The 12,787-nt window shown below is 35.3% G+C and overlaps 1 protein-coding gene across 3 annotated transcripts; it reads right to left on the bottom strand.

Moving 5' to 3' along the window:
* Positions 1-268: 268 nt before the first annotated feature.
* On the bottom strand, positions 269-8,010 carry LOC127627896 (probetacellulin-like). Of its 3 annotated transcripts, XM_052104504.1 has the most exons (7): positions 7,864-8,010; positions 7,662-7,771; positions 7,041-7,145; positions 6,067-6,184; positions 5,795-5,941; positions 4,517-4,638; positions 269-1,985 (listed from the first exon to the last, which is right to left on the bottom strand). In XM_052104504.1, exons 2-6 carry the CDS (start codon positions 7,729-7,731, stop codon positions 4,518-4,520), a joined length of 561 nt encoding a protein of 186 aa, XP_051960464.1. In that variant the 5' UTR covers positions 7,732-7,771; positions 7,864-8,010; the 3' UTR covers positions 269-1,985; position 4,517. The 3 variants fall into 3 exon arrangements, with proteins under 3 accessions (XP_051960464.1, XP_051960463.1, XP_051960462.1); XM_052104503.1 differs by having other exon boundaries at positions 269-1,988; positions 7,662-7,989; XM_052104502.1 differs by having other exon boundaries at positions 7,662-7,987.
* Positions 8,011-12,787: the final 4,777 nt, after the last annotated feature.

The raw sequence follows: 12,787 nt of genomic DNA, 5'->3' as shown, positions 1-12,787 counted from the left end.
GTTCTTCAATCATTGACATCAGGCCAAGGAAAGCTATTTATGGCTGAAACACGAGGTCTGGCCAATTGGCATCAGCACACACCGAGGCCTTGACAACTTATGAGTAATAAAAGTTCTTAAGACATGATGGATCTTCAAAGCTTCATCTATCATGGTAAAGGTTAAATAATCACACAGACAGGAGATTTGAGAACTAGGTCAGAAAACAAATAAAACCCAAAAACCCCCAAAAACAATAAAGTGGTCAGAACATTTCTTAGAAGCAGGATTGGAGGATAATTTATTCTAGCTAAGAACCTTTGTGCATTTCATGGACAACTTTAATGTGAGGAAATTATTGGGTTATGTGGAAAAGAAACATTTACCTTTTACAGAAAATAATGGAATGATTTTACATACCACAAACATGCATTACTTAAGCAATGCTAACAAACCTGTAGAGGTCTATTGAAAAATAAACTCTCTTATGTAACACTTACAGTCACCAAAAAAACTGACATTCACGATTTAATGAAAGCATTTTATGTATGTTGAGAAGTAAATACAACTTTAAATTTGAAGTGAATCTCAAATAGTATTAGTGTTTACAATGAAAGGGATCAAATCTGAATAGCACCTGCAACAAATATCTAACTTCACCTTTTTTTTTTTTTTTCAAAGCAAACTGCACCATTAGTAAATAAAGACTTTAAAAAAATAACAAAATACATTTAGGTTTGCTCAACTTCGAGATAAACGGATACAAAAAATAAAAATAAATAAAAAATAAAAAAATGTATATATATATTGTTTTTGTTGTTCACTTATCAGAGGAAACAACAACATGTTTTCTATTTTATATCTATAATGGCTAATACTTCTCTCTCAAAACAGCAACAACAAACAGTCACATTAATTATGACATTTCTTCCATGACGTAAAACTTTCAGCACAATATACTCTTTTAACACAACAAACAAAATGAAAAATATTTTATATGTATATATTCAAACAATAAATAAATCAAAGCAATTGGTAATTAGATTTTATATTTAGGTCCTTAGAATTACAAATTGGACTAATCTTTTAACACAAAAACATGGCTATCAAGCTATTATACGTTTAAGGTAACCACCATATAACCAAGGAGGTTTCAGCAATGTCACAACGTCAGGAGAGCTACTTTCAGAAAGTTGTAAATATACAGTCCCCTTCATACGTACTGGGACAGTAAAGATAAATTGCTAATTTTGCTGTACACTTAAGGCATCTGTAAATATGACTAAAAGATGAATGAGACAAAAGTACAGAATAAATGAAGTGGTCTGAATACTTCCTGAATGCTCTGTATGCTCACATTAAATGGGGGGATGGAATTCTAAAAAGTGTTGCAAAACGTGTTGAAACATTCAGAAATAAAGGAGACATTCTGTAGTTTTGATTCATCTTTCAATCATATTTACAGATGCCATGAGTGTTCAGCAAAAAGTCAAATTTTGTATTTACTCTCCCAATGCTTATAGAGGGCACAGTAACTATGCATGTATAACTTTATTATTCTTCATAATAATACATAAGCATATATAAATCCCAGTATATGGTAACTATTTTCAACATTCTGTGCTTCATATGAAATAGAAATATAACAGGCCTATACAGCATCTTAACCAGCAAGGATGGTGCTGGGCTTTGTTTACATTCAGAATATTGCACACTAGCTGGTCATATATTTCAGTTATGAGTTAACACACTCATTACATCCATACTGAAGAAACATACCTTCTTTTCTCAAAAGTTTTTTAAACTAGCAAGGCAGTTGCTGCGTGAAGAATGTGGTAAACATTAGCAGAATGAACGGCAAAGGTTGTCGTCCGACATGCCACATCTCCAAAGTCCATTTAAAGTCCATTCCGGATTACAGTAAAGTACTGCTTTCGTCACTATCCAGATCAACTCCCCATTTTCACACTATAATCAGGCCATCACCAACCAGCAGGTGCTCATCACTGCTTCACAGAAACAAATAAGACTATGACACCCATTTCTTTGCACACCTAAATCTTTAATAATAAAAAAGCTCAGCGCCAAATCAGCTAAATTTCTTATAAACCTACTGTATTTGATCTAAAATGTCATTTGTTGATGGGAAGTTTATGGTGCTACTGTGTTCATTCCTAAAAGTGAGGTACAGCATTATATTTTTGCCGCTAAGCATCGTTGGACTGACAACCAACAGTCTCAAAATGAAGGACAATCAAAAATGTAACTTTTTTCCTTGCTTCCAATCTGTATTTTAGAGCTAGAGTGGCTTGCTCTGGTGCTTTAGGTTGAACTAGGATGACCGGTTGCATGGAGTAGAAATATTACATCATGTAGTTTTTATAGGTGAATCTACAGAGCTTGTGTGCTCCACAACGATGGATGTGTCCGGATTCAAAGATCGCTTAAATGTAAATTTTGAGGGCAGTCTCATAAGTGAGGTGTTGGTGACATTTTTCATACACCATGTCTCTCCTCAGTTCGGACGATTCCATCACAGGCCCAGCAATCTTCAAATATTATTGCGCGTTTAACCACAATGTTTTATTATACTTAGAAATACATTATTTTAGTTATCTTACCCTATAATATCAGTATTTTAGATCCCCTAACCCAATCTCATTCCTAATGCAAACCATTTATCAATAATATAAAGCATGTAAGGGATTTAGTCACAATCATTTTAGTTACATTATAAAGATATTTTTGATCACATAACCCCACCCCTATGCCTAAACCTAACCAAATCTCAAGAACATAAAATACATAAGCAGATACAAGTAGAGTTACAATAACTGATTCAAAAAATAACAGCGAACGCATTAAAAAGTAATACAAACGACTCGTGCTGCATTTTAAGTCATCTGAAACCAAAAAATAGCTAGTTTCAATTACTGAAAATCTTCCTATCTGTATATACAAAAATATACATCCACGTATTAAAATCATGCAATTGGCACAAGACAAGGCTTCTTGAGGCAGCAATGTTTTACATTTTAAATGAATGCGGGTCAGGATCAGACATACAATGGGTGGGAAAGCTGATTATTAAATACAGGGCTCAAAGTGCAGTGTTACTTACAACGACCGTGAGCTCCGTCTTACGGGTGGAGATTTTGTGCTGTCTGTGGGTGTATGCGTGTAAACTGTGGGTGTATTGTATATCAATGAAGTGGCACAAAGCACAATTAGCTATTTTCCTGAGAAATAGGTCATTGCACTAAGACGTTTCAAAAGCACGCCTTATCACAGCGCAAAGTCCAAACCCAGTTCCTGCATTTGCAGATTGAAAATTTGCAGATTGAAAATTCCACCAGCAGGTGGTAATAAAATGTCCAAACTCTGAAAATATTGTTGACCATAAAATTATTTCCATGACAATAACGGTTGCTGCCGTTTTATGAAACAAATACTTATGTTAAACTATCTTTAGGTCATGGTTTACTTTTCAATGATTATTATTATGATTATATTTACAATTGTATTTATGATCTAATTTGTATTGATATTTTTCAACCTGTTGTCTTAGAGTGATTTTTAAGACACAGCAGAAGGGGCCGGTGGAAGAAGTTGGAGAGAGTAACATTTTGGATTAGCTATGATTTATTTTTTTGACCACTTTGTTATTTTTACATTTTGTTTGAAGTGTAATTTGAAATAATTTTTTGTTTTTTAATACATTAATTACATTTTTCAAAATCGACCGGTTCTATTGTTTTAATTCATTGCATCCAGTCCATTTACACTATCGACTTCTTATGAATGTGCTGTCTTTGTTTATATTGCTGGTGCTTCAGAGAATATTATAGCATATATTTAATAGGAAGCAGATGCTGCAATAATCAGATAACCTCCAAATTAAACTGCACTTGACCTAATTAGCAATTAGCATGCACGATTTCACCAAACCCATTCATGCCTAGACTTACTGTAGCGCATGGTTGCACGAAAATACCAAAACTTCATGGTCATGCCCACTGACTTTGTGCTTATGATTTATGGCATGGCATAGCGCTGCGCTTAATGCTAGCTCTCTTAAAATTGGGCTCAAAGACTTATATATAGATCTGTTCCTTATACAGAATGATCTCGTGGCATTGGAAGACCTGAAATAAAGCGCACGAATAAACGATTAATTTTTTTATAAATTTAAAATGCTTTTCTCGTTTTTTGAGCCACAAATCAGACATTCTGAAAACGAAATGACAAAGCAACGAGTAAATAATGACAGAATTTTCAACTAATTTAATTTAAACATCTTATCTTGGATAAAGTAACGGAATACTCTGAAATGAGTTAAATATGGCAGTATGACAGTGTGTAGTACATTTACAGTCATTCATTTAGCAGGCACTTTTATCCAGACAGACTTCCAAAATTTGGCAATGCGAGATGAATATTTTGTTTTTCCATTGTAAGGTTTTCCATGTGGTTAGTGTGAACGGATAGAAGAAATACAAATTTTGGCAAACAGATGCTTAATATATGCAGTACTTACTTCACACAGCATTTGTGATAGATGTGTCAAAAGATTCATTTGCAGTAAGAGAACTGAGCTTCTCAACTTCAGCTCTTGTTTCCTTTTTTCTTCTCTTCTTTCTACATGGTTTATATCGTTTTCTGTGAACAGAAACAAAAAGAAAATCTTTAAAATGATATTTTACTTTAATCATTAAGGAAAAGACTATGTGACATTGAAGTGTAAAGGTATAGTTTATCCAAAATTGAAAATGTGGTCATCAATTACTCATCCTCATTCGTTCAAATCCACACCTGTATGACTTTCTTTCTTCCTTTGACCCCAAAAGGAGTTATCAATCAGAATATCCAAACTGCTCATTCCATACAATGAAAGATTGGGACCACGGACAGATGTGATCACTGTTCACATTCATTGCATGGACAAAAACAGCCTGGAAATTGTTCTACAAATCGCTCCTTTTGTATTCCACGCAGAGAGTCATACATGTTTGGAACAACATGAGGGTGAGTAAATGATGACAGAATTTTCATTTTTGGGTGAACATTGCCTTAAAAAAACACTGAACAGAAAACAAACAAATTTAAACTTGAATCTAGACATTACTATAAAGGCAAAGTACATTTACTGTACACTTAAAAAAATAGCTCTTTGGCTGAACTTGATTCAATCTTGGACAGTGGTTCCACATGTTTTAAATGAGTTTTCTTAACTTAAAATTACTATGTACCCTCAACACATACACTTTGTGTAGAAGGAACCTAGTTGAATTGGGTAAACCCAACAGAATTAGTTGCATCAATTTAACTCAAATAAATCTCTTTTATTTCTTTATGTATTAACTTGTGAAAATTAATGTTAGCATGCCAAATACATGCTGGTTGGACGGACAACAGAGTGTAGTTTGGTAACTATGCTATGGTTAGCACAACTGCTCAATAAAACCAGCAATCATTTTCATGTGCAACACTTATCTGTCCTCATGGTTATACTCAAACTCCACTCTTCACCATAATGGTAACCCCCAAATCTCCAACAAAACCGAAACTCTTCTAAATCTCAACATAACATAACAAAACACAACACTAACCATTATCCCCCTTTATATTCATCTTGCACAAAAACACACAAACCAACACTTAATTTAATGGAAATCCACTGCCCAATTTAATCAATGCTACAATAACACCACAAAAACTATTCATGTAGTCCCAACTCAAATTAACATAGTAAAAAACACAATGAAATCAAGTTGTGACAAAGTGTTCTAGAATTGTGTTGCTTTAGATCACTTACTGTTTACAGATGCATATGAAGACGATGAGCAGAATCAGAAACACTAATCCTGCGATTGCACATACGATGACTATTTTCTTTCTTTCCCCTACAAGGAAACTGAAATCAGAATGTTCACACCTGGAGCCAATAAATCCAATTTCGCATCTGTTTAAAAGTAAAAAAAAAAAAAAAGAATCGTCATTACAGAGTGTTTTATTCAACATGTCATTTTTCTGAGTGTTGATTGGTTGAGAGATGGGCAGGTCCTCCACAGCTGATCAAAGTCTCACCTGCAGGAAGGAGTGTTCTGCTCCTTCACAAAACGACAAGCACCATTAATGCAGAAATGCATGTATTCTTTTGGACACTTAGAGAAGTGTCCACTCCACATGTGGTCGTCGTTTGAATCTGTCCAGATTTAAAGTGACAATAATACCTTTATGATTCAGAAAAACATATTCAACTACACACTAAAACAGGCGAGTTAAATACTCAGGGTAATAATACAAACGTAACCATGGTGAAACTGCAGTACAGATTATCACACTATTGTCTTTTTACTCTTTTACAATATCTTTTGTGTCAATGCAGAAGCTAATTGTAAAGGACAAATTCAGTTCAAAGAATTGAAACAAGACCGTTCTATAACCACAGACCTCTTGAAACCTGAGCTCTGACTTTGGAATGAACTAAAAGATGAATGGGACAGGATCTAATTACTACCTCTGGCTACATGTAACTTGACCTCACTTCAGACAGAGAGGATTACCTGCTATATAGAGATGCTAAATTGGAGATTGTGTGTGAAAAGAAAAGGTTATGGGACTATGAAGCTCATTATTCTAACAGACCATGTTTCATCAACTATACCATGGAATGCACAATCATATATTCTTATAGATGCATGTTAAGCAAATGCAACCACCACACAAATGAAACTTTTTGCATGCCATGAATAAATCTTTTAATTCAATGTCAAGTATCTCTTCAGTAGGTGGCCTGGATTTTAATACTGTACTTGAATGTCATGCCAAAGGGAAACCCATATTTCACAACACAGCAGCAGGGGCAAACACAGTGTTGCATCTCATATCTTTGCTGGAAGTGAGAGCAACCCAATGTCAGTTATAGTGAAGCCCCACCTGTCATCTTGAAAGCACAGAATGAATGAGATGTATGAGCTGGCATCTTGAAAGCACAGCATACTGAATGCTTGTTCGTTCAACAAAAACAGGTAGGCTATAGGGTTGCCAATGTAATTTACCTGTGCAGTTGCTGCTGTTATTATGTGGATCACAGGACACATTCCTTTTTGCTGGTGCATTTGTGGTATTCCATTCAGCCTTGGTGTAATTGCATATGAAAACAGCTGAGGTCATAGAACAAACAAATTACAGGTGGAACTATGTCTCAGAAACAAATCTACAACTTTGGACTTAGAATGCTATCTAGGATTCAATGCAGAGGTAATACATTCAGTATTATTGATAGTAATGACCTTTGATTAGGAGCTCCTTTTAAAATCCCCACCTACATGATTAACACATAGAAGGTCTTCTAATGGGCTAAATATCTTCCATTGCTAAAAATAGAAACTTTCATAGTAGTATAAAAAGTCTGGCACTCAACTAAAGTAAACACACAGCCGCTCTTGGTGTCATGTAAATAAAAGAGAACGTAAAGCTGGCAAACTGGTACTTCGGAAGCTTCATACAATCTGCAGTGCCATAAAATGGAAATGTCAAAGGAGGTGCGTTGACAGGTGATCTATAGCTGATTTGCAGGGCATAACCCGGATCCCAACAATACATTAGCACTTGACATGACAGCCACTTACGAATGTTTTTTTTTTTCCACCCATTACATCATTAATGGTGAATCTTACCTGTGATTATTCCCAATAAAAGCCTGCAGTCCATTTGGAATTCGCGTCTCGTGTCGGATAAATATTTCATTCCCCGTGATTAACCTTTGAGATTCCGACGTCCTGAAGTACTGGGGTAGTTCATTTTAGAGCGATTAGGTCGACAGTGAGCGATTACATTGAGGTACTAACAACTTTTTTTTATAGTTTTCCAAAAGTTTACCTTCAAGTTTCCTCAAGTTCAGAGAACACAGACTTGTTGTCCAGCGATTATTGAACCGTGTGTGGGAGGCACCAGTGCGTTTCTCCGCCCTGTATCTGTGACTGAACATTTACTTTGGCATTTGCTTAGTTTAGAGTTAAAGAAATGTCGCCCTGTGTATATGCAAGGACTGCAAATGTAGCACTCAAGTCCGAATTTCAGAGAGAGAGAGAGAAAAGATTGTTTGTTTATGTTTCATAAGAGCAAGAGAGAGAGTGTGAGGGAGAGATTGTTTGTTTATGTCTCACGAAACCAAGACTTCTATTGAATGCTGAATCATGTATTACTTAGTCATTATGTAATCTTGAAGGGGGTTCTCAGAAAGTTCTTAGCTAGATTATATTACTTAAACAGTATTGCATTTGCAAGAGTGATGTGCCCTGGCCTTTTGAAAAATAACCATGGGTTTATTACTTTGGTTTTGTAAGTGATTTAGCCGTTCTGGAACTTCCACAAGATGCTCTCCAAAACACCGCTTTCCAAAGATAACATTGAGACTTGAGACCGACACCTTCTTGTGGCAAAATAGCTCCCTCAGCCACAACTGTTGAAAGATCCTGATTATGACATGATTAAACCTGAATTTTACAAGTAGGTAAAGCTGCAGGCTGGAGACCTACAAATGGAGGCTGGGGTTACTCCAGAAGGGGGGTGGTTACTCAAAAAGTGGTTTGCTCCATTTGGAGATCTCTGGTCTGTAGCTGTACCTACCAAGTAACTCTAAAATACCAGTACCTACTACTACACTGAGAACGTGCAAAATGATTGACAGACAGAAAGCTTGTCAAAGTCTTCTTGTTGGCTGATCAATCAGAAGACAGCCAGCGGTCACATTTTTGTTTGCTTTTTACACAGTCTAGTGCTGTCACAGAGACAGGTGAGATATCTCAGGAGGACACTTATTTCAGTGATATATTTCAGGACAGGGAGTAACATTTTCAGCATACCATTCCATTAACCACGCTTTTGTAGTAAAATAGGAACCACACAATTAGTCATGTTTACAGTCATAGTCAATGCCAGGTAGAAAAGTATTACATTTAATCTGGATTACATAATTAATTACAAAAATCAAGTACATGTAATTAGATGAAATTACATTTTTAAATAATCAGATTACATTAGCTTTTTATGGAATACAATTATTACAAATTAATGTATTAATCCCTCTAATTTTTAAATACATTCAGTAAGACTTCGAGTGTTTTTTCATTGGGGGTGTAATTGCACATACAAACTTGATACTAGCCACTAGCTATAATTACATTAAAGATAGAGCAGTAATCCACACATAAGTGCAGAACCAATAAAGTTCATTTTAGTTACACAAATTGCTTTTGTACTCTGTTTCATTTGCTATTGTGACAACTTTTGAGACCGTTTATTTATTTATTGTGACTTTGATTCACAAATGTGATAAACATGTATGGGTTTTGTAATGCCAAAACTGCCTTTTTTGGTTTTACTCAGAAACAAATAGCATTATAGAGTAAACGCACAAAAAAAAAAAAAAAAAAAATCAAATCAGTTCTCATATTTTGATGTAAAGTTTATTTTATACATTTAAGCAACACTGTCAAAATGTTACAAGCTTATCCTACTCCAATGCATGTGATAACAAATAAACAAGAATTAAGTCAAAAGTAATCAAAAAATTATCAGATTAGATTACTTAAATGCAATCCCAGAGATTATGCTACGGATTACAATTGCAGTCCTTTAGTTTGTAATCTACCAGATTACAATTCAGAAGTAATCCATCCAGCAAAATGTACTGTAACGATGATGTTGCTGCTGGCAATGACAACGGTGTGCAGTTTAATTAAACAAAAGTGAGATCTAAAACCCTAACTCGAAACATGAACAAATTTTAACATAAACTAGGCTTGGCTAAAAAACAACAATGTTACACTCACACGTGTACAATAGTTGACAAGAGACAATGGCAAACATGAAGGCTTATATACACAGACATGGGTAACGAGACAACCAATGAACAGACAGAACTATAAACAAGATAACAAGACTAATAACCTAAAACCAATGACAAACTAGAACTAATAATAAAGTAATCAAACAATGAACCAATGAAACAAAGACACATGATCAAGGAGGGAAACATGAAATCACATGACAAGGGAACCACATGACAAGAACCAGGAACTAGAATTTCAAAATAAAAGACATGAACACAAAACATGAACAAAAACACATCTAGACATGACAAGTACTACAATATTACTATAGTAAAATGATGGTTACTATATAGATACATACTACAGTATCACTGTAGTAAAACCACAGTAAATGTATCAAAACAATGTTTTCTGCCAAAAAAACATGGTTACTACAGTAATGGTTACGGCAATAATATTATAGTAAAACCATGGTAATTGTTTTGCAAGGTAATCACAGTCATGCTGATATACAGAACAACAGCAATTAACATGTTTTAAAACTATAATACTGCACTATCCAAATAGTAATGCTTTACTACAGTAATATTGTAGTAACCATGACAGTAATACAAATTTTCTGGTGTTTATTTTTATTTTTATTTTTATTTTTGTTTTACAAATTATCAACTGAGTCAGTGATTGAATGCTTGAATGGCTCAAAAAAAAAAAAAAAAAACCGTTCATTATGTTGCCACCTACTGGAATAAATTAGCAATCTCCAGAAATGGCGACTGAACTAATCAGTCAATGAAATCAAAATAAACGAAGAACAAAATGTATAGAGAAGCGTGCCAGTGCTCTTGAGAAATGCAGGTCGTCCGATTTGGACCGGAACTAACTGTTCCGTTTATAAATCAATAACATCTATATAGACTTCAGAAGTGCACATGGTAAAGTATGGAGATGTTAAATATCTCTGTTAACTATTTGGCAGAATGGGCAAAGTCTCTGACATTGCTATATTGACTTGGCCCCTCATGCATCCAGACGGCGCCTCTTAATGAAGCTGAGAGTTCTGAGTACCGCGGGCCTTGGTGGACAAACCACATGGTTGGAGTGTGGGCTTATGTTCATTGGCCGTGGGATTTCTCCCTGGAGACGGAGAAGATGGGCTGCCAGACAGAGTCTTGCTCTCCCACTCTCATGCAAGCATTGGGCCACTGCAAACAACGATCCCTTCAGCATCAGCCATGCCCAACTTAGCACTGACACCGCAGGGCTTGACTGCACTCAGCCATGAGAGCGGTGTGTAAATATCACTATAAATATGGTACATTTCAGAACATTTAAAAGTTTACTAAATGTAAAGGAGCGTTGTCTTTTAACAAAACAAATATTTGAGAGGTGAACATCGCCGCCTGGTGGGGGAAAAACAATGTGTATTTTGTTTGTCCAGTTTGTGTCAGATTACATTTACAATGTTCTATTACAATACATTTCGAATTAGACCATCTATCAATACATTTAATACAAATGTCACAATGTTATGCAAAGTATTTTTCCATTTAAAACATCTACTAACATATCTACACAGGCCTGGCTCAAGCTCAGATGTATGGGTGGGCTTTAGGACCCTCTGGGTGGGCCAAACATTTGGAGGGTGGGAGTGGTGTCAAAGTGGGTCAAGCTCATGAATGGGTGGGCCAGCCCCTGTGGAATCTGGTCCAAATTGGTTTCATAATTTAAAAAAGTAAAAGTTATTAAAATACTTTCATTGCACCTTCAATACATGAGTGTACACCAACATAATCAAAAAGTTTTCAAACACATTTTTTTAAATAAAATAATTTATTTATTTATTTGCAAATAGGGATGGACAATACCACTTATTTTCTTTTCGATCCGATACCAAGTACTTTTAGGCCAATTTTGATACCTCTATCCATCCATCCATCCATCCATCCATCCATCCATCGTCAACCGCTTATCCTGTGTACAGGGTCGCGGGGGGCTGGAGCCTATCCCAGCTAACATTGGGCGAAAGGCGGGGGACACCCTGGACAGGTCGCCAGTCCATCTTGATACCTCTAATAAATTAATTTAATTTTTACAAATTCTTTAGATAAAATTAGTAACTTTATTAATGTTAATTATTACTTTTATCATTTTATATATGCCTAAGCCTAAATTACAAAATTATTAGGCTGCTTTGTTTACCCTTAAAATATCTGTAAATATAAGCCACATATAAAACCACAAAATTAACCATAGATATTATTATATGGTTACTATTACTAAAACCAAGTTACAATATGGATACTACAGTAACGCCATGGTTAATTGTATCAAAACCTTGGTTACTGCCAAAAAACATGGTTACTACAGTAATGGTTACTAGTCATGGTTTATACAATATTACTACAGGGGTAGTTTTCATAAGAGTATCCTTTATTAACGAGGATTACAGATTATCGATGTTTTAACAACTCTGAATTTAAATCACCTGTAAAAATTGTCAAATAATCCCATTATAATAAATGTCACATCTAGGATTTTCACTACTTAGTGTGAATAACTCCAGATGCTGTTTTTCTGAACAAGCCTGAAAGTGTGAGCACTGTCTGTGACTGATGGTGTATTTTAGCATTTCTGCGTATCAAGATGAGGAGAAAAAAAAAAATGTCCACCACCATGCAACAATTCACTAGTATTCTTCGAAGCTTATGAGACGCATTACTACACATGTTATCTAAATAATAATATCACTAGTTAAAAAACAACCTTCCGAATATATATTTTTATGTGAGGATCGATATTCTTGATACCACATCAGTATTGTCTCGGTTAACCTCCAGTAACCTCTGTTCCCTGATGAAGGGAATGAGACTTGTGAACGAGACTTTGACGTTGTCGATGAAGATACATCACAGGAGGTTACCGAGGTAACCATCTCCTGTGGAGCACTTACCCTTGTACAGGGCATGTTA

This window comes from Xyrauchen texanus, chromosome 34 (assembly GCF_025860055.1).
Source record: "Xyrauchen texanus isolate HMW12.3.18 chromosome 34, RBS_HiC_50CHRs, whole genome shotgun sequence".
In the NCBI taxonomy this organism is placed as follows: Eukaryota; Metazoa; Chordata; class Actinopteri; order Cypriniformes; family Catostomidae; genus Xyrauchen; species Xyrauchen texanus.
This window is presented reverse-complemented; position numbering and strand designations above follow the sequence as displayed.

Coding starts and splice junctions, on each gene's coding strand:
- LOC127627896 (XM_052104504.1), bottom strand. CDS start 7,731: ATGAAATATTTATCCGACACGAGACGCGAATTCCAAATGGACTGCAGG. Junction 6,185..7,040: donor TAACAGCAGCAACTGCACAG/GTAAATTACATT, acceptor AAATCTGGACAG/ATTCAAACGACGACCACATG. Junction 5,942..6,066: donor CAGAACACTCCTTCCTGCAG/GTGAGACTTTGA, acceptor ACTTTTAAACAG/ATGCGAAATTGGATTTATTG.